This window comes from Amia ocellicauda, chromosome 17 (assembly GCF_036373705.1).
Source record: "Amia ocellicauda isolate fAmiCal2 chromosome 17, fAmiCal2.hap1, whole genome shotgun sequence".
NCBI lineage: Eukaryota > Metazoa > Chordata > Actinopteri > Amiiformes > Amiidae > Amia > Amia ocellicauda.
The window spans coordinates 6,179,189-6,206,244 of record NC_089866.1 but is presented as its reverse complement, the minus strand read 5'-3'; the positions used below and the strand labels follow the sequence as shown (position 1 = coordinate 6,206,244).

The 27,056-nt window shown below is 40.6% G+C and overlaps 1 protein-coding gene across 7 annotated transcripts in view; it reads left to right on the top strand.

The window, feature by feature from the left end:
* The window catches only part of clec16a (C-type lectin domain containing 16A), a 58,024-nt gene that overhangs the window by 26,256 nt on the left and 4,712 nt on the right, over positions 1-27,056 (top strand). For 6 of the 7 annotated variants that reach the window (XM_066689363.1, XM_066689360.1, XM_066689359.1 and 3 more), the window contains 6 exons: positions 706-834; positions 7,552-7,672; positions 17,170-17,321; positions 17,417-17,621; positions 19,096-19,263; positions 24,265-24,420. In XM_066689363.1, the coding sequence (XP_066545460.1) occupies positions 706-834; positions 7,552-7,672; positions 17,170-17,321; positions 17,417-17,621; positions 19,096-19,263; positions 24,265-24,420 (931 nt within the window). Of the gene's footprint in view, positions 1-705; positions 835-7,551; positions 7,673-17,169; positions 17,322-17,416; positions 17,622-19,095; positions 19,264-24,264; positions 24,421-26,675; positions 26,791-27,056 lie in introns of all 7 variants that reach the window. The other variant, XM_066689361.1, reaches the window with a different exon arrangement.

Genomic DNA, 27,056 nt, shown 5'->3' with positions numbered 1-27,056 from the left:
CTGATAGGGTTCCCAGACTTTTGCACATTCTGCATTTATGATTTTACTTTTTTCAATCTGTTCAAATAAATAGTAACTGCATTAAAATTTGCAGACATATGTCAAGTTTAAGTTTCTTCTTCGTGTTAACTTCTTTTCAATTAGAAAATCAACAAAATGTGTAATTTGTCCAGGGGTGCCCAATTGCATACAACTGTATCTCATCATGATCATCGTATCGATCCACTACTGGATGAAGGCCTCCCCAAGATGTTTCCACTTGTTTCAATCTGTAGCTTGCCTTGTCACACCTGCAGAGTTTTTTTCTTTAAACTTCCCACTTTTTATGTGGTCATCATCTACTTTTTTTTTAAATCTCTTGGGATCTATTCGATAACATTTTTACTCTTTCAATAATGTGTGTGTGTGTGTGCATATATACATATATAGTATGTTAATGAATTTACGGTTGTGAGAAGAATTCACAGTGGTAATTAAACAAATCAAGTTGTATGCTGTATGCAACACAGTATTTTTTGTGTATACATGACACATTAGGTCATACCATAAACATCTTTGTGTTAGCAACGAACAATTTACTTGAAGTGGGCGCTAAGGATGACAGTATTTTTCCAGGGAGTGTGTTTGTATTTTATAATAATTATTATTATTATTATTGGAATGGCAGCACTTTCATCTGAACTTCTTCTCTTGTTCGGTTCCTAGAGTAAACCTCTGAACGTAGAGTATCTTATGATGGACGCCTCAATTCTGCTTCCCCCGACTGGTACCCCCCTGACTGGGATTGACTTTGTGAAGCGGCTCCCCTGTGGAGATGTGGAAAGAACAAGAAGGGTGAGACCTTGCCTTCATCCACAGAACCGATCCTGTGTACAATATATAGATCATCATGTGTTTTTTTCACATTTGAATTAGAGATATATGTCCTATGATAGACAAAGTACTTTTTGTAGATCTTTATACAAGGAACAATTAGTTCAATGTGCAGCACTTTGTTAAAAAAAAAAACATCTTTGAGAAACTGAAACTGAAAGCTTGGGGAGGAAAATGTGTAAACGTTCCAAGTTAAACAACTGAGGGACTTTGACCCTCTTGAGCTGCTGGTTGGTATCCTGTTATTGAGGGAATGAGAAAATAAATACAAATTATATTAAAAATGATATTTTAATGAGGCAACGCACGGTCACACGAATTGTGAAAGATTATCAGACGTTTCTTCCAACTGTAAATGATAATGCCGGCCGAGACCGCATTTAAACCACTGTTGCATCTTAAAACGAGATGGATGGCAGCTGTTTTAAGCTGAACTCTGAATCACTATCTGACATGTGGTTTTGAAGCTGTTAATCTAATGCAGGGAAATGATTGAGAAACATGTTTAATTAGTTCAGGGAAATGGCCAACATTTGATGTAGGACAAGGCATTGTGTGTTCAGTTTAGCACTGATATATCAGAAGACAGACAGGCACTGGTCTACATTTTTAGTAGAATTTAAACCTTTAAAGTCTTAAGAGTGTAGTTCGATTCAGCAAAAAACTCATGTTAAGTGGAAATGTTAACATGTTCAAGAGTTTACTTGTTTAGAGTAATTGTTTTGTACTTGAAAATACATAAACAAGACCCAAGTGCATTATATTTATATGACATAGGCATGGTGGTGATATTTAATGTTGATACGAATGTGTGGAGAACAATTATGCTACTATCTTAATTATATATACAGAGCATATTTATGCTTTTCACACAATGACTTTCCAAGATGCAGTGACAGTGCATGCACTGAGCAATGGCAATTTACAGATGTCTTCCCAGGCAGCAGAGTTCAGATCCTAGCCAAAACACAAAGATATTACAGAGAAAGTGGTGGTCTGGCACTTGTGCAGTAGTTAAGAACATAAGAAAGTTTACAAACGAGAGGGGGCCATTCGACCCATCGTGCTCGTTTGGTGTCCATTAATATCTAAATGATCCAAGAATCCTATCCAGACTATTTTTAAATGTTCCCAAACTTTCAGCTTCTACCACATCACTGGGTAGTTTATTCCAGATTGTGACTACTCTCTGTGTAAAGAAGTGTCTCCTGTTTTCCGTTTTGAATGCCTTGAAGCCCAATTTCCATTTGTGTCCCCGGGTGCGTGTGTCCCTGCTGATCTGGAAAAGCTCCTCTGGTTTGATGTGGTCGATGCCTTTCATGATTTTGAAGACTTGGATCAAGTCCCCACAAAGTCTCCTCTGTTCCAGGGTGAAAAGGTTCAGTTCCCTCAGTCTCTCCGAGTAGGACTTTCCCTTCAGACCTGGAATAAGTCTGGTTGCTCTCCTCTAAAGCAGCAATATCCTTCTTGAAGTGTGGTGCCCAGAACTGTACACAGTATCCAGATGAGGTCTAACTAGCGCATTGTACAGTCTTAACATTACTTCCCTTGTTTTAAATTCTACACTTTTGACAATATACCCTAGCATTCTGTTTGCCTTTTTTATTGCTTCCCCACATTGCTTGGATGGAGAAAGTGAGGAGTCCACATAGACTCCTAGGTCTTTCTCATGTGTTACTTCATCTAGATCTGTACCTACCACATTTTTGTTACCTGCATGTTCTACCTTGCACTTGTCCACATTGAATTTCATTTGCCAGGTGTCGGCCCACAACTGAATATTATCTAAGTCCCTATGAATAACCTGTGCTGCCAAGATTGTATCTGCTGAGCCACCTATTTTAGTATCATCTGCAAATTTGACAAGTTTTCTAACTATCCCAGAGTCCAGATCATGAATATAGATTAGAAAAAGCAAAGGCCCTAGTACTGATCCCTGTGGAACTCCACTAACAACCTCACTCCAGTTAGAAGCGACTCCTCTAATCGACACCCTCTGTTTCCTGTACATCAACCAGTTCATAATCCATCTACTTACATTACCCTGAATGCCTACAGCTTCTAATTTGAGGATCAGTCTTTGGTGTGGAACCTTATCAAAAGCTTTTTGGAAATCTAAGTATATCATATCATATGCTTTCACATGATCTACAGCTGCAGTTGCATGTTCATACATTTTTAATAATTTAGTAAGACATGATCTGCCTCGTCTAAACCCATGTTGACTATCTCCAAGAATATGGTTTTCATTAAGATGCTCCTCTATTCTCTGTCTAATCGTTTTCTCCAACATTTTACAGGTGATGCAGGTGAGACTGATTGGTCTGTAATTTCCTGTCTCAGTTTTGTCCCCATTCTTATGGATTGGTATGACATTTGCTGTCTTCCAGTCAGTTGGCACATCCCCTGTTCTAAGTGTCATTTGGAATAATCGAGTTAGCGGCCTATAAATAATTTCCCTAATTTCTTTAAGTACTGTTGGAAACATCCCATCTGGCCCAGGTGATTTGTTTGTTTTTAATTCTGCTAGTCCCTTTAGTACCTCCTCCTCTTTTATCCTGATCTCTCTTAGGGTTTGACTGGACTGATTGTCAACCTGTGGCATGTCATCTGTTTTTTCTTTTGTAAAAACCTCTGTGAAATACTCATTTAGAATATTTGCCACATCTTGTTCGTTTTCCAAGATACCTCCATTTTTGCCCTTTATCTGTTTCACCTCAACCTTTATTGACCGCTTGCTGTTGTAATATTGAAAAAAGCTCTTTGCATTGGTTTTAGCTCCAAGAGCTATGTTTCTTTCTATTTCCCTCTTTGCGTTCCTGATCCCTTTCTTAAGATCTCTTTGCAGCTCAACATATTCTATGTATTTTGTTTCATCACCGTCCCTTTTGTATGCGCTATACAACATTTTCTTCCTCTTTATATTTTTTTGCATACCTCTATTAAACCATTTTGGCCAGTGTTTTTTGTTCCTCAATTTGCTAAGTTTTGGTACAAATTGCTCCTGAGCCTCAAGTAGTATATTCTTAAAATGTACCCATCCATTTTCAACTAACTCTGTATCCAGTGTGCTCCAGTCTACCTCTTCTAAGTGCCGTCTCATACCTTTAAGGTTTGCTTTTCTAAAATTGTAGACCATTGTTTTAGACTTGGACCTTGTTTTTTGAAATAATGCCTCAAAGCTAACCATATTGTGATCACAATTTGCCATTGGTTCTCTAACTACAGTGAGGGAAAAAAGTATTTGATTCCCTATCAATCAGCAAGATTTCTGGCTCCCAGGTGTCTTTTATACAGGTAACGAGCTGAGATTAGGAGCACTCTCTTAAAGGGAGAGCTCCTAATCTCAGCTCGTTACCTGTATAAAAGACACCTGTCCACAGAAGGAATCAATCAATCAGATTCCAAACTCTCCACCATGGCCAAGACCAAAGAGCTGTCCAAGGATGTCAGGGACAAGATTGTAGACCTACACAAGGCTGGAATGGGCTACAAGACCTTCGCCAAGCAGCTTGGTGAGAAGGTGACAACAGTTGGTGCGATTATTCGCAAATGGAAGAAACACAAAATAACTGTCAGTCTCCCTCGGTCTGGGGCTCCATGCAAGATCTCACCTCGTGGAATTTCAATGATCATGAGAACGGTGAGGAATCAGCCCAGAACTACACGGGAGGATCTTGTTAATGATCTTAAGGCAGCTGGGACCATAGTCACCAAGAAAACAATTGGTAACACACTACACCGTGAAGGACTGAAATCCTGCAGCGCCCACAAGGTCCCCCTGCTCAAGAAAGCACATGTACAGGCCCGTCTGAAGTTTGCCAATGAACATCTGAATGATTCAGAGGAGAACTGGGTGAAAGTGTTGTGGTCAGATGAGACCAAAATCGAGCTCTTTGGCATCAACTCAACTCACCGTGTTTGGAGGAGGAGGAATGACCCCAAGAACACCATCCCCACCGTCAAACATGGAGGTGGAAACATTATGCTTTGGGGGTGTTTTTCTGCTAAGGGGACAGGACAACTGCACCGCATCAAAGGGACGATGGACGGGGCCATGTACCGTCAAATCTTGGGTGAGAACCTCCTTCCCTCAGCCAGGGCATTGAAAATGGGTCGTGGATGGGTATTCCAGCATGACAATGACCCAAAACACACAGCCAAGGCAACAAAGGAGTGGCTCAAGAAGAAGCACATTAAGGTCCTGGAGTGGCCTAGCCAGTCTCCAGACCTTAATCCCATAGAAAATCTGTGGAGGGGAGCTGAAGGTTTGAGTTGCCAAACTTCAGCCTCGAAACCATAATGACTTGGAGAGGATCTGCAAAGAGGAGTGGGACAAAATCCCTCCTGAGATGTGTGCAAACCTGGTGGCCAACTACAAGAAACGTCTGACCTCTGTGATTGCCAACAAGGGTTTTGCCACCAAGTACTAAGTCAAAGGGGTCAAATACTTATTTCACTCATTAACATGCAAATCAACTTATAACTTTTTTGAAATGCGTTTTTCTGGATTTTTTTGTTGTTATTCTGTCTCTCACTGTTAAAATACACCTACCATTAAAATTATAGACTGATCATTTCTTTGTCAGTGGGCAAATGTACAAAATCAGCAGGGGATCAAATACTTTTTTCCTTCACTGTACTGTTCCCCTGACTCTGTCTTGGTCATTTGAAAAGATCAAGTCAATACATGCGCTCTCTCTGGTTGGTTCCCTGACAAATTGAGTTAGAAAGCAGTCATTTACCATCTCAACCATTTCTATTTCTGCTTCTGTAGTCCCCACTGGGCTTTCCCAGTCTAAGTTTGGGAAATTGAAATCCCCCATTATAACAGCCACATCCTTGCTACATGCAGTCCTGATTACACTGTACAATGCAGCATCTTTCTGAATATCTGAGTTTGATGGCCTGTAACACACTCCTACCGCTAATCCTCCAGATCTCTTGTTCAAAAGTTTCACCCACAAAGATTCTGTTCCGTTACTGGGATCTAATACAAGTTCTTCTGCCTCAGTGTCATTTTTCACATATAATGCTACCCCACCCCCTCTTCGATTTTGCCTGTCTCTCCTAAACTTTGTGTATCCTTCCAACTTGTATTCATCCCCATCATTTTCTGTAAGCCATGTTTCTGTCACTCCTACAAAATTATAGTCACACGCCAGCACTGTGGCTTCCAAGTCTAACATCTTGTTCCTTATACTCCTGGCATTGAGGTACAAACATTTCAGGACTTTCCTACTAGCAGTTTCCCTTGGTTTTCTTTCCTTAGTGGAACATCTCCCATTGTCAGAGCTCCCTGCCCCCCTGGTTCCTAGTTTAAATGATTCTCAATTTCACTGCACATATGCTCTCCCAATGCATTAGCCCCCCTTCTGTTTAGATGTAGACCATCCGGTTTGTACAGGTCCCATCTATCCCAGAAGAAAGACCAATGCTCCATAAACCTAAACCCCTCTTCCCTACACCAAGCTTTCAACCACGTGTTAAACCTTCTAATCTCTGCCTGTCTCCCTGGCCTGGCACGTGGTACCAGAAGTATGTCTGAGAAAACTACCGTGGAGGTTCTGCTCTTTAGTTTTGTTCCTAACTCTTTAAATTTGTCTTGCAGAACCTCTGTCCTACCTTTTCCTATGTCATTGGTTCCAGTGTGGACCATGACCAGTGGATTCCCCCTGGCTTTGGCCAGTAGCCCGTCTACTAGTTTAGGGAGATCTGCAACCTGAGCTCCAGGCAGGCAAGATACCATGCGGGTCTCCTTGTCACTAGAACACACTGTGTGATCTACATGCCCTTTTCTGCGGTTACGACCTACTGTAACCCAGCAGTTCTCTACGCTGTCCTGCTCTAAGGTCTCAACTCTCCTAGGTTTTGGCGTGCACACCATCTCTCTCATGGGCTGATTGACCAATTCTTCTATATCCCTAATACAGCGCAGATCAACAAGCTGAGCCTCAAGATCATGAGTTCATCCAATCATTCTACAAACCTGACACTGTAGTGGCCACATGCTTCTAGATGTTACTTTTTTTTTTTTTTTTTTTCTTTATACTTCTCTTGGTTCCTGCTGCTAGTCAACTGCCTAACTTTTGTCAGCGAGAAACAGCACAGCTCTTTCTCAACAGCTGCTTTAAGTAACTTTTGTCTACCTACCACCAATTGACACCTAACTGGCCCCACCTGGCTCCTCCTGCAACATAATTCCTGCTAGTCCTAGACAGAAACTCCCTTCTACAACCTGTTTACTTTCACCAACTCAGCAGCTGAACTGAATTGGCTTCAATTTAGGCAAACTACAGACAATGCTAACGTCAATTTAAGGCAAATTTAAAACCAAAATGAGCAATGCTAAGACTATTCTGAAACTAGTCAAACAACAAGATGGCTACCTCTCACCTGTACTCTCCTGTCTCTCTCTGTGGCAACTTGTAAATACTTCTGTTTACCTCTGGTCTCAACAGCTGCTTTAAGTAGCTTTTGTCTACCTACCCCCAATTCATGAATTCATGAATTGTTTGTTTACTACAAGCTAAAGTGTAGTCAGAAGGTCTGTGCACCGAATTAGAGATTAAATCCACAGCCCACAGGATTCCCACGGAGCTACTTCTTTCTAAGTTAGACATGTGCAGCTTATGAGGTGGCCATTGTGTAAGAAGTGTCTCTGGTCTTGTTTTGCAGGCAATCCGTGTGTTCTTCATGCTGCGCTCGCTGTCCCTGCAGCTGCAGAGCGAGCCAGAGACGCAGCTTCCCCTGACCAGGCAGGAAGACCTCATTAAAACTGATGATGTGTTGGACCTGAGTGAGTACCCAGCGACACTGAAGAACACTAACAACAGAATCTTTTATATATAATCCTGTGCCACTTAGAGTTGACACACTAAGCTTTTTAAGCATTTCAGAAGTGCAGCAATAAAGTCAAAACTAAAATCAAAAGTGCAGCACTACAGTCAATACAAAATACATTACAAATGTAATACTGTGCTAAAGGCCACACAAAACCAATACAGAAGCAAGCAGGATCATAAGGAAGCATAGATACATCAAGTGCTGAACTGAACAGGAGGATTGAAATGGATCTATGTATTACCCGACAGCTACAGCTTGTTTTAGATCCAGCCGGAACATCTGGAATCGTGTTAGATCATCGCGAAGGCCAATCCAGGTCTTTCTTCTACCTTTCTTCTTTATTATTCATCATTAACTTGGCTCTATGACTTGACTTGTTACTCTGAATCATCAAAGAGTCGACTGTAGGCACCGGAGATATTAAATCAGTCAGGTTTGCACTTTGCTGCTACTTCTTGTACTTGACTACGGTTGCATCCAGTAACACTACACTTTACAGTCCCCGAGGCCTTTCTGGATCCTACAGGTCGCCAGGCTTGTTTGCAATCAATGAAAAGATGCTACTTCTGTATTTATTGATTCATTGCACTTAACTAACAGCCCTTATCTGGAATCAGTAACTCTGGTCATGTGATTTACAGGCAAGATCATTACCGGATGTTATTGAAACTCAATTGATTTTAAATGGCAGAATTGTCAGCATACTGAACTCCAAACAGAGCGGTAAATGTTGTAGTAAACGACAGTGAAACAAGTGAGGAACATCTGTTCACTTCTCATAGAATGTCTTTCTTAGTCATGCGTTTGAAATTAATCCACTTGAAATGACTCTTCCCAAAACGTCTGCTCTGTAATTTTCTCCACTCCTGCCAATGCCACTCAGTAATCTACAGTAAAGACTTTTTATATTTAAAAAATGTAGCTAGACTGGTGGTTGAGAGTAATATAAATTATAATAAGGAATTATGTGCTGTTCTGGAAATAAAGGATCAATATTCAGTTTGACTTTTTAATTAATAATAAGATTATATTTTAAACGCACCATGTATAATTCCTGTAGTGTAGCAGAACAGGGTAAATGATTGATTTACATTTTGCAGTCTTTCCAAACAACCGAGCTCCCTCTACCCCCAAGACCAAAGACTTGGGTGACACATCTGTGAAATCATATGTAAATTAAGTAGCCAATGTAATAATTAATAGCAATTTTGCAAAGCGATGGTGAAAGTTGCTTCTTAGTGTGCTTTTCTCAATTCTCAGCAGTCGATTTGAGCTGTCTTGAATTCTGGTTTCCAGGATTTGTTGAACTTGGTTATGTGTGGGCACATGAAAATGAACACACTTTTTCCATAGTAATTTGGTAATTTATTTCCATATTTTTGAGCTTGCACTAAGATCAAACTTATGTAAAATAAATACATTCAATGTTAAATACCTGACAGGGACAAATAAAGGGTGCAAAATGTGTGTAGTAATAATTCAGCTGATGTGTGAGAGTGCCGACACTTTCAGTAATCCCCATTGATGTGGTTTAAAGCACTTTCCTGTAATTCTTCTCCAGGTTTGTCACTGTCACAGTGTTCAGTGCCGTATACCAATCTGCATTTTCCCGGCAGCGATGGTGGTTCTTTAAATATGCCACCTGCATCACAATTTTGTGCTCCACAGTGTGCACATACTTTAGTTAAAATGCTTCTATGTTTATGCAAGATTTTAATTTGATTGTCAGATAGAAGCAAACCGATGCATTGTTCTGTTCACCTTTTGCAAAACACTTGAATGAGTTTATTTTAAAATAGTGGAGCAGAACTGCAATATGATCATGCATGAAGCACATTTTGTTGGACCTCCTTTATTCACTGCAAAGGGTTTGATTTTGCCTCTATAGTGTCAGGAGTTTGGACAACCCCAATAGATGTACATAGTAGAAAGTTAATGGAGTTTAATTTGTTCCACACTCAGTTGCCATGAGGACAAACCCCCCACTAGGTAGAAGGAGCCAAGTATGGTATCAAATCACTCCGTATGGTTATATTTGACTGCACAGCTCATTCAGTGGCAGTGACCTAATGCTTTGGGAAAAATATCACTCAGTCATTAGTGTAATATCCACACATGGCATGCAAGACAGGAATCCAAATATTCTTACATCAGTAGCCAAATTTAACCCTTCTCACTCTGGGTGGGTGTCTCTCAAGATGTCAAAATGAGTCAAGTGTTCCATTGAACCACTATGTACATTGCTGCTTAGAGACTGGGCGGCCAACGTGTGGCACAGACTTGTGCTTTTCCAGTACAGCTCAGTGCTTTTTACAGTAAAGCTATCCAGTAGCACCTACAGATTAAACAAAAGTGTAGGTTGGCTGCACTCTGGAAGTGTGACAAGGTAGGCGGTTTTGTGTAGGTGTTTTTTTTTTTTTTTTTTTTTTTTTTTTTTTTCTCGTCTTGGGTCTTACCTAGCTTCCACTGCACGAGTGGAGTTCAAAAACTCACTTGCACTTGTGCTGAAGCGAACGAGGCCTTTTCCTTTTTTATCTCTTTCCCTTTTCGAATCCTGAGGAGATGTCACGTGCAGATGCTCAGTCTTGCTTTGGCAGAATGGTCTGTGGAGTTAATCGGCTCCTCTGAATGCTTTTTAATGTAGGTCAGAAGAATTCTGATTCTTAATCACTTGGTGACACCCAATTCCTGCTGCTTCATTCATAACGTTTCCCATTCATTCACAACTGTAAACATGGAAGCTATCAATAATGCAGTGGGGAAATATGTTACAGAAAGCTTGAGAGAGAGAGAGAGGTTTGCTGTCTGCTGTCTGCTGTTGTTGTTTCCTCAGTCTGACGTTTTCAGGTCACAATGTGGGTATGTTTTCAAAAAGCATGAAACTTTGCACTTTGTGTACCAGGGACTTTTTACATTAATTTTGTTCCCACAAGATACAGCAGCTTTACTGTACAATCGGGGTTGCTGGTTTCAGGATCCTCTAACCGAATCCATGTAGTTAAATGTTTTTGTGTTTTTTTTTTGCCATTTCTGTTTACAAGATATTTTAAAACAATGTACACCCCCATTGTTCCAGTTTTTATTGAAATGAAAGCAGTTCAAGTCCAGTGAATAACCTGAAATGGTACAAAGGTAAGTGGTAAACTGCCAGAGGTTAAAAAAAAAAGTTTAGGTTACCAAAAACTGAAACATAATGTACATTTCAGAGTTATATACTGTGTTACTACACCCTCTTAAGCATTATTTGGCAGTGTTTTTGATGTTCCATTAAACACAGAGAAGTTCAGATCCAATTATGTAAAATCGTTGTGTATTAATACACTGGAAACAGAGTTGTCCATCTTGGCATTTTGAGCTCTCTACAGGTGTGTGTTGCTTCTACCAAAACGTGGATGGTCTTGTTTTGATCAGTAGACTGTCTGGTTCCAGAATATGTCAATATTTTCTGAGATTTTGTATTCCTACTCAGACCAAGTATCCCCCCACCCCTCCATTTCAGAGAAGAGAAGCACACGGATTTGGTGCCTTTTTAAGGGTACCAGAGGGGTTTGTAAGCTTAATGGGTTACATTTTTTTAAACAAAACAATTCATTATTTATTTTTATCTATTAATAATTGTTTATTTGTTATATGCTTTAATTTCAGAATACATTGAGACATTAAACTGTATGAATTTCAATATACACTCACCTAAAGGATTATTAGGAACACCATACTAATACTGTGTTTGACCCCCTTTCGCCTTCAGAACTGCCTTAATTCTACGTGGCATTGATTCAACAAGGTGCTGAAAGCATTCTTTAGAAATGTTGGCCCATATTGATAGGATAGCATCTTGCAGTTGATGGAGATTTGTGGGATGCACATCCAGGGCACGAAGCTCCCGTTCCACCACATCCCAAAGATGCTCTATTGGGTTGAGATCTGGTGACTGTGGGGGCCAGTTTAGTACAGTGAACTCATTGTCATGTTCAAGAAACCAATTTGAAATGATTCGACCTTTGTGACATGGTGCATTATCCTGCTGGAAGTAGCCATCAGAGGACGGGTACATGGTGGTCATAAAGGGATGGACATGGTCAGAAACAATGCTCAGGTAGGCCGTGGCATTTAAACGATGCCCAATTGGCACTAAGGGGCCTAAAGTGTGCCAAGAAAACATCCCCCACACCATTACACCACCACCACCAGCCTGCACAGTGGTAACAAGGCATGATGGATCCATGTTCTCATTCTGTTTACGCCAAATTCTGACTCTACCATCTGAATGTCTCAACAGAAATCGAGACTCATCAGACCAGGCAACATTTTTCCAGTCTTCAACTGTCCAATTTTGGTGAGCTTGTGCAAATTGTAGCCTCTTTTTCCTATTTGTAGTGGAGATGAGTGGTACCCGGTGGGGTCTTCTGCTGTTGTAGCCCATCCGCCTCAAGGTTGTACGTGTTGTGGCTTCACAAATGCTTTGCTGCATACCTCGGTTGTAACGAGTGGTTATTTCAGTCAAAGTTGCTCTTCTATCAGCTTGAATCAGTCGGCCCATTCTCCTCTGACCTCTAGCATCAACAAGGCATTTTCGCCCACAGGACTGCCGCATACTGGATGTTTTTCCCTTTTCACACCATTCTTTGTAAACCCTAGAAACGGTTGTGCGTGAAAATCCCAGTAACTGAGCAGATTGTGAAATACTCAGACCGGCCCGTCTGGCACCAACAACCATGCCACGCTCAAAATTGCTTAAATCACCTTTCTTTGCCATTCAGACATTCAGTTTGGAGTTCAGGAGATTGTCTTGACCAGGACCACACCCCTAAATGCATTGAAGCAACTGCCATGTGATTGGTTGGTTAGATAATTGCATTAATGAGAAATTGAACAGGTGTTCCTAATAATCCTTTAGGTGAGTGTACAATTGAAAAATTGAGGTGTTCTAAAACTTTTGACTGGTAGTGTATTCCTGAAGACGGTTTGAAATATAGATTTGCATTTATTTAAATATGGGGTCCCTGACGTGAGTCACCCTTCAATGCAAGGAAATGCAAGCCAGAAATCTAAATAACTGTCTGATTGGTCATCAAATCTGTGTGATTTAATTGCATTAAGAATGCCAGTGGAAAGAAACAACAGAACTTAATGGTTAGTCAGCAAGCCTAAGTTTACTGTGTGGTCCTTGGAGGTCTCCCACCCGACCCTCTGGTGATCTGTTTATGAACCAGTGATCTACACTAAGGTAGCCACCTCTTAGTTGATATCAGTGAATCATATCGCTCTGTCAGTTCCAGTAGGTCCTACAGAGCAGTCTAGAATTACCCTTTTTTACCAGCAATACATGGAGGGAGAGGAACGTTGTAGAGTCGGCATATGATATGCTGTCTGTCTGGAAAAAGCCCTTTTTTTCTTTTTTTCTTTCTTTTTGTTTTACTCATAGGTGTTCAGTCATTTTAAATACAGTAGTGATGCGATCTGCGGGCTGCTGCAGCAGAACTGAGAGTTCACTGAGGGTTTGAAGGTGGCAGGTGGTCTTTGGTGGGGATGTGCCCTCTTTTTCAAGCTTGATCTATGAGTTATTTTTAAACATTCAGGAAATGACATGCTTTCAGCCCTGACATCACAGTGTGTTTTACAGTCTCGTTGTGATCGGCCATGATTTCAATCTTGATAAAGTGTTCAGTTAAGAAAAATATTAGATCATATTTGTTCCCTCTACATGAGGATAGCCTGACTCTTCATCTAATGTGTGCCTTATTTGATACCACTTCTGTCATTTGTGGCTTTTGGTTTTGAGGACGTCTGAGCAGAGTTTTCACAACTGTGAGTGGAGAACGTGTGTAGAGTCGCCCAAAATCTGTAAGTTAGCACACAGACCAGGGCCTGTGTCTCTGTATGGAAATAAAGTGCAACTAATTTCAGGACTGAGAAGAGGAGGTGCTGCTGCACAGGAGAGTTGTGGGTGTGTGGAACAAACTGCCCAGTCATGATGTGGGGGCTGAGTCACTGGGGGATTTCAGGAAGTCTTGATGGCCATCTTGGGTAGTTAACCTACTAAAAAGCTGATGAGGAGAATGTGGCAGCATGGCCTTCCTCATCTGAAGTTCCTGCAATGCCCTGAATTAAAGTTACATTTGTTGTGTGTGCTCCTCTCATCTTCTGTCTGCTGGCCAGACTTCTATTGGTCTGATACTGTTCCTGTGAGAAGGATCTTGTAGAAAACTTCTCACAACTGATTTCTGGGGAATTATCTTCCCAAGGTTCTCCAAAGCCCATTGATGTCACTCTTAACCTTGTGAAAATCCAGTGCAGGATCGCACGTCATTCTGCTGTGATATGGTAATTCTTCAGCGGGGCAGATTTTCACTGTTTAAAATCTTGATGTAAGTGGTCCGGCTTCAGTACTCATGCTTCTAATGGAACAATGAATTTGAAAAGGGGAATTCATGTTTTTTTTTTTTTTTCCATTTGATTTCTGAAAAAAAATTATAATAAACACACACAAGACACAAACCACAACACACATGACAAACACCAGAAGTGTTCCTTTTTTGTGTACTGTTTATTATTGGGAAATAAATGTTACCTTTTTGTTTCCTGTTTTGGACAACAGCCTACTGTGTTGTTACTTAGAATTCACCCTGAATGTTAATGTAACTGACTAATACGTAAGAGGAACCGTGGCAGTCGATTTTCACACCAAGTGATTTTACACCCATGCATGTCATTATTGATGCTCAGGTCTGGAATTCATAGAGCAGTCAAGCAGTGCACTTCATACTTGCTCTGGTAACAGAGCATTCACAGGGGCTGTTTCTCTGCTGTGGAAATGCCTGCCTCCAGTCTTGATCTTAAGAATGGGTTTGGTGCTTCACAGACTACATTTGGCTGGTGTCTGAAGTTTAATGGCAATATAAAATACAAATATTGTTTTTTCTCCTGTCCTTCCTTTGTGTTTCTGTGCACTATGCCATTTGTACATTCTGTACAGTAGTCACATTGTTTCCTTGGAGAAAATACAGTCTGAAGCCAGCTGACTTCAAAGATCGAGTGACGCTTCCATATTCTGTGGAAAAACATTTTGTCATTTATACATGTCAAGCACTTTAAAGGGAATTTCATGCTCTGAATACATGTCTGATTTTAGCTCATTTGTTTTTGTTGGCTTTTTGTGGACAGTGGTGTTATATATACAGAACATTTTAATTCTGTTCAATTTAAATAATTAAGTGTTCTGAATGTTTACACCGCATAACAGAAACAACAGCCATGTAAAACCCTTGATTCTTTGTATGCTGTCATCAGCAATGATTTTAATTATTAGTGTTCATCTTAGTCACTTGTCAGTTGATCAGGTAGGGTTTATAATTACGATTTAGAAGGAAGGTTCTACTTTTGAGTCTGTCATACAGTCAAGACTGTATTATGTGCTCACACTTTCTACACCAAATATCACTTCATCTGTCATTTATCTGACACATTGTGAATGACCAGAAAATACAACGTTTCCTAGATTTTAAGATGCTGTGAAGGACAATATCAACCCTGTCTGGTGTTGTGGGTTGAGCCTGACGTGAAAGGTTCAGAATCAAATGACTCACTGGAGTGTTTTGTAAACTCCTGATAATTATCAGGGCTTTGGCGTAAGTTCAAGAACTGAAATATCTGTCTTAAACTTTGACAAGTCTTTATCACTATTGCTAAACATCCTAATATCTTCGAATGAGTCTACTATAAATGTATCCGTTCTCTACAGACCTTCACAGTGTGTGGGGTAATGCATTCGATCGCTATGGGATCTTTCATTATTTTAATTCCTTATTCCTTCTGTAATAACTATGGTGAAGGAGAAATGCCAAGGATCCCACTTTGGATCTAAAAAATGAATGAAAACATTTTGTACACACTTTACAGTACATTTTTCAGGACCCCTAACCCCTGAGTCCAGCTTGGTACACTCTTAAGAAAAAAATAACTGTTATATCAATGTTTTGCCTCTGGTTTTCTAATACTTTCATTTAGGGGGGCAAAATGCACATTAACCATGCAGTTTTGCACATTTTCCACTCGAATACTGCCTTATAAGTATATTATACATGCATACTGCATTTAACTGAAGTTCTTAATCCATAGCTACTAATGGCATTCTAGAATAAGCATATTGTTAATAAGCTACAATGTAAAGGTCTGTTTCACTCTCTCTCTCCTTTGCGCTCTCAGTTGTGGCTGTGGAGTAGCACGTAACCTGACACCTGCCTTATCAGCTGAGTTCCAGGGCTTTCAGAGTGTCTTTGTATTGGCTAGATATTTATAAAATGATGGCCTGTCGTTGGGTAAAAAAATATATAAGATCTCTAGGGCTGCAGATAGACAATAGTTACGTCCTTTCTATTGGTCAATACCATTACCATGTTCTGCAGTTGCGCATTGGATTTCAGAAGACAGGAAAGACGCGATGTAAACAAACCGCACATGTTCCTTTTCAGCAGAATCTCAGCTACGCAGCTAAAACAAACGCACGTCTCTATAACAGATGGTTTCACCATAAATTAATACTTAGTAATACATGCCCCAATTTTGGGAGAACTGATATTATCCATGTCTGCGAAGACCCTGCTAAATGTGAGACAGTAGCTACAAGTGATTAACTATTTTTGTTTGCAAGATACCTCTGTAATTAGAAATAATCTGTTAGCTGCCTCCTCTTGCTGCCTTTCTTCCTTCCATGATCCTGCTTCACTTTTGTGGTAAAGCACACCAGAACAAGAAGACAACATTTTCTAAATTAGCAGACTTTCTGAAGAAACTGCAAAATGAGGTAGAAGAGCTAATTTGCTACAGCACTTCATGCAGCTTAATCACACATTACAGAGCTAACCTCCTCCTTAGCCAGGCAAAAGTGTTGAATCATTCAAATTTAAATTGTCACTTATTTTGACATATGTGCTAGCTGATTTCATCACCAGCCTGGTGTTTCACAAGCAGTCTCTAACATTCCTAAGCTCGATGCGACCTACCATTGGCATGTCTCACAGCGAGGGAGAAAATGGTGCTCGTGTGCGTTTCAAGCAAGTATGGGGCTCCTTGCGGCTTGTGCAATCCTCTCTGCACATGCCGACACACACACATCTTGGAAAGAGAGCGAACGAGCTCCCCTGTCACTTTGGGAGCACACCTTATCGTTGGAGCGCACATCAAGGACATGTATGTACGTTTTGAAACTCTCCCGAGATTTTGATCTGTTGTGACCGCGCTGTATTTTAATATTTTAAAATTGGCCACTCCTTTTTGGATAAGGTGTAATTGTGTGTTTATTTGTTTTGTGTCTTTGGTATGCCCATTCACGTCCGTCTTCAAAATGCTTTAACATACAGCTTCCTGCAAACAAACAATATTGAAGTGGGCCCCGTCTACGTCTACTGTACTTGAAGCACATTGCAAACCGGCTCCTTGTGTTTTCTCCAGATAACAGTGACCTGATTGCCTGTATGGTTGTGACAAAAGATGGTGCTCAAGCTCAGCGCTTCCTGGCGGTGGACGTGTATCAGATGAGTCTGGTCGAACCTGAAACCAAGCGTCTGGGATGGGGAGTGGTGAAGTTTGCCGGTTTGCTACAGGTAGAGTAATTAATGTAGTTTATGTACATGTTCATCCTGACTTTGTAGTATTTATTCATTTATGTCAATATACATTCCTGTCTCTTACCCAACAGGATATGCAAGTGTCAGGGGTTGAGGATGACAGTCGTGCCCTGAACATCATCATCCACAAGCCCACCTCCAATCCCCACGCCAAACCCTTCCCCATTCTGCAGGCTAATTTCATCTTTGCCGACCACATCCGCTGCATCATCGCAAAACAGAGGCTGGCCAAGGGTCGTATCCAAGCCCGGCGCATGAAAATGCAGAGAATAGCGGGTGAGTGTTCATGTCAAACACATCAGCAAAGTAATTAATTTCTCTGGCTTTAACTTTACATCACTTCACTTTTTCCTCGGGCCATTTCTAAAAGTTGACCATCATTATCAGTGCTAAACATGTGCCAATCATCTCAGACTAGTATTATAAAGCAAATAAAGAAACAAATAAAACCTCTAAACAATCCAGGCCCCAGTAAAGCAGGATTGTACACTTCACTGTATGATTCTTGAAACTGAAGGATGGTTTGCCACACTAAGTTATTGCGGGGGTGTGGGGAGGGTGATGGGAATAAGTCTTGACTTACCACTGGTGTGCAGTCACAAAGGCCAAAAGAAACCACAACAACAAAATGGCAACTGCAAGAATATTTTCACTCAGCGTCCAAAGATTCACTGATAACTGGCAGCGTCTTGCTCTGGTCAGGTGAGCTGCTCTGTCTTGCATGCCTGATTTCCTGGGATGGCTAAAGCCTTCACACAGAGAGCAGAAAAGCAGATCTGTGTAGGTGGCCATGATAGAGGGAGTGGCGCATGTGAACTGCCAGTGTGGCAAAAGGGCACGCAAAACTGCGCTGTCATATCCTAAAAACAAAACCTTGTTGTAGGCAGCAGAAGCACAGCACGCCTCAAACAATGTAACCCAATATAATCTGATTAAACCAGTGGGCCACTCAGCCTTGACATCATTCAGTATAAACTGTGTCCATATGTGGTTATACTGATATTAAAGGATGAGAGGTTTTTTTTCTTTACTAGCAACATTTGTTTTTTAAATGACTCCATTATCACTTGTGATGATATTATGGTTGGTGTAATTTTAATACCTCATGGTGAGACATATTTTCTTATGGAATGGAGATTTAATTACAGTGAAAAGAAAAAAACATCAGAGACTTACTGGAAAACTTGTTTAACAATATCTTCACATTTTCAGTTCTTTACACACCTTGGTGCTGCCATTAAGCACAACACAAACATTGTTTTGTTTGATAAACCCCCTCCCACACACACACGCACACACACACCCTACCCTGCCCTGATTAGCCTCCATAATCTGTAGATTTGTATAGCTGCTAGGATCCCCTATACAAATACGCTCACGCGTTCCATGGTTTTCAGGAGCAACACCAAACAAACCAAAAAAACACTAATTATCTTCTCTATCAGCTGCATGAAAGCAATGCAGAATTGAGATATAGCACCGTAAAACTGATAAACACCAAGCCTATTAAACAATCTGCCGATTAAAATGCAGGAAGGGCAGAGGTCAGTTTGTACCAGCCGAGTGTATATTTGTGAACTCCACACAGTACAGTGTGATTTGTTTGATTATGTCTAAAACATGGTAACATATGAAGCCGACAAAAATAAACGGAAGGAGCAAGAAAAAAGGTTTGAAGAAGAATTGTGGTACGAGAAGGAAACTTTATAATGCTGTGCTTCTTAAAATACCCATTCCCCCTCTTGCCCAGCCCTCCTGGATCTCCCTGTCCAGCCATCCTCGGATGTCCTGGGCTTCGGCCAGGGCGCGGCTGCTTCCTCTCAGCACCTGCCCTTCCGTTTCTACGAGCAGTCTCGGAAAGGCCTCAGCGACTCCACGGTGCAGCGCTCGGTCTTTGCCTCGGTCGACAAGGTCCCAGGTAATGAGAGTCATGCAGCTTGATAAATACTCTCCATTAAAGTATACTTAATTAACAGTGATATCTTCTCGGAAAATGTGGACCACTGATTCAGCCCAGAGGAACGGTAAACAGCGGATTAAATTTAAATCAGAATTGTCCGGTTCAGACGTAGATTGGGGTTTCGTGCTGCCCATTCTAGTAAACTGGGATACTGAGTAAGTGTTCTCATTAAGGATACATATGTATTAATCATGGTGACTGTAGCAGTGTGTTCTGTGTTTTATTGTGGAGGACGGATGAGAAGGCCTTGGTTCTGTCTTGGCTCTCTGCTAAGATTTATGTAGGGGGAGGGAGCTGAGCGTTCAGAGGAATCTTCAACTGAGTCATCCGCCTGTTCCATCGAAGAGGAAAAAACAAGATAGGTGTCAGGGCAGCATGGTGGCACAACATAGGATCTGTGTAACATTTTCTTCCTGTAGCTGATGTCAAACGGTTGTAGAATACATTATCAGATTAGAGGTGAAGCCCCGTGGAATGCAGGGGTGTGTTTATTTACATATGTATATAGGCATTTCCAGATCTTAGTTATAATCTGAAAGACTGCATTTCCATACCATTGTTGTTGCTGGATATTGTTGATTTTATTCTTATCCGCTGTTTTCCGCAGAATCCTTCACAAATCTTATCTGCTTCATCAATCAATTTGTTTCTGTACTGTGTAAGAGTTTATGATAGCATTATGGGTGTTAGACTGATGGGGGTGTATTAGTTTTTTCACCATATATTACTACACCCTCTGTTCTGTGCACTAATGTTCAATTGTTTACTTGACTCAAAATGTTATCTGTATCAGAAAACTAACCTGTTTCACTTAAATATGAGAACATATTGGCATTTATTAACTTTAAATCTGTCTGCATTTTCACTCAGCTTTTGTGTCCAGGCTAATTCTGAATGTCCTTTATACTAAGTAAAGCACTTGGTATTTGAATGAGTATGCCTTCCTCTGAATCTAGACTTACAGTAAACAGGAATTCTGATGAGATTTGTATGCAGAAGTATGAGTAAATGTCTTTCAATTGTGTTTATACTTTCTTGTTTCCTTAAACAGAACATCGAATAGCAGTGTGTAGCTTTGTAAAATGTATGTGTTGTGGTTTTACAAAATTCCCATCTACAGAATTGTCTTTTAATCATTACTTTTGACATTATTGGTATCGCAGAGCAAATCAAAACCCTGATTATACTTTTCAGCTTTATTGTAATTATAGATTATAGCTTTTCCATGCTGGGAATTGTTAGAAAACAGGGCAGTTATCTTAATAATTAACATTAAGTATTCTTTTGACTCTTCTATAACTTTCTTCTCTATAGAAAGAAACCCCAGTTTGAAGCCGAAAACAAGTTTTAATGGGACTCCAGGAGTTCTGTAAAAAAACAATTGTATTTTAGATAATTCTCCATCAAAGTTACTACTGTGTGACTGTGCTCGTATGTCTTTAAACAGTAGATGTCATTGTTGGTGGTGTTTATGCTGTGGTTTGCATAGTTATTATACTCAGAACTGCAAGGTCAAAGGATAGGTCACGTGACACAGTCCGTTAACTGATTCTGGAGGATCCCATCAGATTTGCTGTAATCTTCAGTAGCCAATCAAGATCTGATCATGAACAGGCAAATTACTCTTAACCCCACTGCCATTGTGAAGAGTGAAGAGCTGATTTGTTTTCAGCTTCGTGCTCCGTTTCCCTTTCAGGCACCTTCTTTTATTAGATTGAACAGCGAAAAAACGTATACTAATGAAAAAATACTGTTAATGCTTGCAGAGCTAATTTACTACACTCTGTATCCAAAACACCGCATTACTCAGTAATTTATTAAAAGACTCCCTTCTTTCTATAAAAGATGTTAGGCTATCAGTCTATCGCTTATAAAAGCTACATACATGTTCAGGCATGGCTCCTGTCTTCTGTTGAACTAGAATGATTCATAAAATTTGTGCAACTCTTTTTAATTGTATCAAAATTGATCTTTGAAAAACTAGGCATTCAGATTTAGTTTGAGAAGCTGTAGATTGTAATTACTCAGACTCAAATTACCCCTGCTTGTTTCGAAACAAGACAAAACTTGAAAATCAGCAGACTAATATTTCTAGATGGTGCTGAAGAGGCTATGTGCTGTTCAAGGTTCTGCAATGTATCTATTTTTGAGTTTTATGAGTTAAACATGTTTGGTCTTGTTACATTTGTGTGAGGCTCCTTTAGATGCTTGGTTAATAAGTACGTTTTTGTAAAGGAATCTGAAAGGCATCTACAAATGCATTTTGGAGAACGAGACATCAAGTCCCCTTCATGTCCCGAGGCCGCAAGGAGTTGTTGGCATCATCCTTCATGGTGCACCATGCATGGCTGAAGCACAGTCGTTTTAGATTGAGCTTCTGTGCCGTTCCTTCTTTTAACAATCGGACAGTTTCATATTCACACCACATTACTGCTGTAATCTTCAATCCAAGAAGTCAATGAATGGCTCTGTCACCATAGTAGCAGCTTAGAAGTAAGAGTGATTGCCATGGTGGCCAATTCACTTTCACATGATTTCGGAGTTCGGTTTCACTGTCGTTAAAGAGAATATTTTAAGCGGGGAATTCTTTGACTAATTCTTAGCTTTCGCTTGTCGTGTGGGATTTCCTATTTCTTTTTTTTTTATATTATTATTATTCAGGTAAGTCTTGTTCGGTTCTGAGAACTATGTGTTGGACATCTGCCACGAGCACAATAATCAAAGGAAATGTCCTGCACTTTAAATGTTTTATGTGGTGTGTGAGTAGGCAGCATGGATTATCAGACCATGGAGGTTAAGACACATTGTGCTGATGGTATCATTCCATCGTACAGATTGTTCAGTGAAGATTTCTCAGGCCAAGATTTTTGGCACGTCTCCTTTCAGACTACTTTTACAACTATACGACTAAATATTGTGTAATTGACAGTCACGCAGATCTTTAGTCCTGTTTTTGTGGGATGTCACTGGATTTACTGTCTGTCCGTCTTTTGTTTCAGGGACTCTTTTACCCTGTTTCCACTGGCCACGTTCAGCTGCACCTCAGCGTGGCCGGGCTGTATCTGTGCACCTAAACTATACCCGGCAGCGTTTCTCAATTGTTGTGAGTCCAGCTGCCCTAGGAAGAGACTGAGACACGAAAGGTCAAACCACATCTGGGACGTTCAGCATTCTGGGATTTAGTGTTTTAAACTGGAGGCTGAAACACCGCTAACATTACAGTGCAATACACTTTGGGCTGAAATGTTTTTTCGATATCTAACACAGTCTTATAGTATAAGTTATACAAGATATAAAAAAGTAGAAACCGGGACATATTGAAACAATATATAAAACAAATTACATCACTTAAAATTTCACCTAGTTTATTTTGTTTACCAGTGCATCGTACATAACAGTGTTGCTTCTATCATGATCCGATTAACATTGACAATATAGCTTAATTTAAGTATCATAGATATTCTCCCTTATTATTTATCTGTGGGAGAATGAGCTGCGTTGCATTATGAAATACAGTGCGCTAGGTTTAAATCTGTCCCATAGTCACTACATATCTATATCATGAAATATACAGTATGACAGTCAGCCAATTTCTTAAGCAAAACTCATACATGTGTATATAAATAAGGCTACAACACTGGGATCCATAACTTACTGGAACAGTTTTCCCACAAATTCAGTGTTAGCATGTTTTCTCTGTATACCTGCAGCTTTACCAATGTGCAAAATAAAAGAGTCTCATCAATAACATCGCGGGGCATCAGCTTTAATTGTGAATGGGATTCCTTTAAAAACACCTTTGACACCGTAATGATGGATCAGTTGTATTAATCGCTTAGTTTTGTAAGGTTGTAAGGTTTGTATTTCTGCAGTCAGTAAAGCGTCTATATTTGGATTACCATTAACATAGTTATAGCGATAATGAGGGATTACAAATATAATTAAGATATACGATTCTTCATGCGATTGATCACATAAAAATTAGCCTCTGTTTTAAACATTTTAATAATTTTAAGATAGTGTAAACAGGGGGAAGCTAAAATTTTGAGATCATTTACAAGACATCGGGACATTTAATTTAAATCCAGGACGAATATTTAATGTTTGTGTGTATTTATAACAAAAGGGAATGTATTTGGTCAGGGCACATTGTATTGCAGTCCTGCAGTCCTTTCTCCAGCAGGATTTTCGCAATCTTTTCAAACCTTCTTAAATGTCTTTCTGTGCCAAGCAATTAATTCTGTGGGGCACTTTTCCACCGTGCATTAATAACTGCTCCAGATGAGTCGCTTTCCCAAGGTAAACACATGTTCTTTCTTGTGAAAAGTGTCTAGGGCATTTCTCGCATCAAGAGCGGCCGCCATTACTGTAGTTACACTGTCAGAGTGCAGACACGCTGCGTCAGGATGTCACATTACTGACCAGACCCGTGTGGGACTCGGCCAATACGTTATACGACACTGTGCTCCTGAAACTAGTCCAGCACAGGCGGAGGTTCAGCTGAGCCCCAGTGGAAACCCCCCGGCACGGCACGGCCACGCTGAGGTGCAGCTAAACATGGCTAGTGGAAACGGGGCATTTGTGTCAGTATGCTCCTTATGAACTTAAAGAAATTAAAGAATCCTTAAAACCAGTGGACAGCTTTCCAAGCCAACGGAGGGCTGGTTTCTTGCTTCATTTCTGCTGTTCTATCCACAATGTTTTAAAGTCTAATAGCCATAATTGTCTGTTAAAAAGTAAAACATACAATAGTTACAATATTAACCTGCTGCAAATCATCAACAGGAGATGCATGGCTGTGATTTCTGCTAAGTACGCTGCAAAAAAAACAACGGTGCTTTTGTGTGTGAAAGCAGAGAGCAATCTACACATAATGTGATATGGGCGTCTTGGTTGCCTTTTTTGTCTGCATGGCCGCCTACTGCATTCCTGACCCCGGGTTGTCTGTGTGTGTTTCAGGGTTCGCCGTGGCCCAGTGTATAAACCAGCACAGTCCGTCCCCACTGTCCTCCCCCTCCCCTCCTTCCAGCGCCAGCGGCAGTGGGAGCACGGGGCACTGCGACTCAGTCACCGCCAGCACCATCTCCACCCCGTCTGCTGCTCAGAGCCCCTCAGGTAATTGTACCGCAGCACGTCCCACAATGCACCTCCCCCACTGACCTGCCCTCCACACCGGCACACGTGGCGCACACTGCTCTGGCATGGCCTCGGGCTTGCGGCACTGCGGTACTGAGTTTGACTTCTGAATGCTGTACCGCTGTCAAAAGATTCAGTTCGTCTCGTGCCTGTTAAACCCTGTTAAAAATGTTTCTTTGCATACAGTACACATACGTTGGAGGAGATCGATCGGATCTGCATGTTCATGTTTTGGAGTAGAACTGTAACGCAATCTGGACTCTTGCAACTAATTTGAACCTATTCTGTATACTCCAACCATGACAGCAAAGATTGAGCTTTGTTTTTCAAATGACTCCCCAGACACAGGGGAACACCAGTCTGTGTGTGTGTGTGTTTATGTGTGCGTGTGCCCGTGTCGAGCCCTGATTGCCTGTATGCCACGCCACAACCGCTGCTGCAAGAAAAATGTAACAAGACTGGGTCTGAACAGAAACGTGTTCAAACAGCAACATTAAAACAGGCCGGGAGTCTGGAGAGCCTCTACGTTCGTTTTTTCATGATGTCGTTTGTGTGTGTGTGTGTGTATGTTTTGTAAAACGCATTAATCTTTCGTCGGCTCTGAAGTTGTCGTGAAGTTTTTTCGTCTTGAATCTGTCGACTACCTTTAGGCTCCACCGGGTGTTTTTGATTGATGTCTTTGGAATTCATTTGCAAATGTATTTTTGTCATTGCTGTGCGGAGTTGAAAAAGAAGCCCTCCAGCTGTTTAAACACACAACCTTTTGCCATTTTCTTCCTGTTTTGTTTTCCTGTAAACACTATCAATCCTAAATCCCTTTGTTCCCAGAAATCAGACAAATTCTGCAATCGTATTTTGTCTGTTTACATTACTGGATCTTATCGAAGACAGATACCTTTTTGTCTTTTAAAACACTAAGAAACTAGTAGTAATTACATCTTGGTTTTGGAAAGACCCAAACTTTTTCAGATTTGTGCCAACTGAAACCCAAGCAGTCTCTAAATGAACTTCTAAAAGAAGATTTCTAAGTAAAGGTGTTTATAAAGATTATTTATATATAACCTCACACACTTGCACACAAGCATTCAGAAGCAACAGGTCTGCATACAGCATGTTGGAATCAATTCTCTTTTCCAGAAATGTCTTTAAATCCAGCACCACTAATCTGATGGAGAGAAACATATGAAATAACATGGATGCTGCATGAATTTGTTGTAATCCCCCTCTCTCTTTTACCTTAATCATTCTCTCACCGTTTCTAAAAAGGGATATATTTTGTTACATGTTTTAAGCTTTTAGTTTCCTTTTAAACAATTACTAACGCCTGCATCGGTCATCCGGAATCCTAACGTGTTTCTCCCAACTCTTTCACGTCAATTAAAAATAAAGAAAAAGTACTGAAACATAAATACTTTTGTCTTCACAAAATAATGAAGGTTATGTAGTGTAAAAGGCAAAAAAAGTGCTTGGCATTTAATGTCTGTTTTCTCAATCTGCATTTTATGGTATTTCTGTTTCAGTATGTAAGAGTTTGTTTCCACCAGGGATTATTATAACATTATGGTTCATGAAAGGTAGCTGCCCTCCTAGCAACACGTTTGGAAATCATAGGGCTTAAATACTTCTGTAAGCATTTTTATGGTAAATAGGTCAAATACACTATGGCTTTAGGATAGATTTACTAGGTGACTGTTTGCTTTATTTGTGTGTGTGTGTTGAAGTAGCATGTTTATCATCAGTCCTATTAACAGTATCTATTTCCTTGAACCATTTCTCCCCTGTCTTTCTTGTGCTTATTTCATAGCTGCTGGTAGAGGAAAATCTTTTTTCCCACTGAAGTATTTTTGGAAGGCCCATCAATCGTTTCGCAAACTTATTTTCCCTTAATAGAATTTTGTGAGTTGTCAAAATTACAGTTAAGGAAACAAAACCAATGTCAAATGAATGTTTCCCATAGAAGGATACTTTTAGTCTCTTGTGTATCGAGTTAAAGAACAACTGATGTTCTTCCGGTGAATTTGGGTGTGTAGGTAGTGTGTGATTTCTGTTGAACAAAGATGGAAATGGCTAACATCTCCCCGGGCCTTCTACAAGTGCCAAGCTACCAGCAGCAGGTCCTGTCCCTCCCATGCCTTGTGCCTGTACGACGCGGTCCCGGCCGCATCACTGCTCAGCACACCTCTCTGTTCCATTGTCTAGCCTGCCCTGTGATCTGTCCTTCTGTTCTCCTCTAGTCAGGTCTGGCAGGAAAGGACGGCGGAGAGTGTTTAGTCTGTCCGAGGCGGAGAGTCGTGGGGGACACTGGGTTTAGGTCCCCGAGCAGCAGGCGTCCAGCCAAATCACACCCAGGCAGGTCTTTCTGTCAGATTCCCATAGGTATTGATGAGGATGCCAGCGCTGGTACTGCATTAGAAACTGCTCAGGCTTCTACTTTATCGCCTGCTTTTAAACCATCTCTAATCACACTCGAAATCTCCCATGATTTGAACTTTTTACTGCATTGATTAATTGATTTGTTATTTACATTTGAGATAAAGCTGCCCAACACTGCTTTTGCTTCATTCCCAAACTAATTAATTAAACAATCCAAATGTGGAAGCAGCTTATACTTAAAA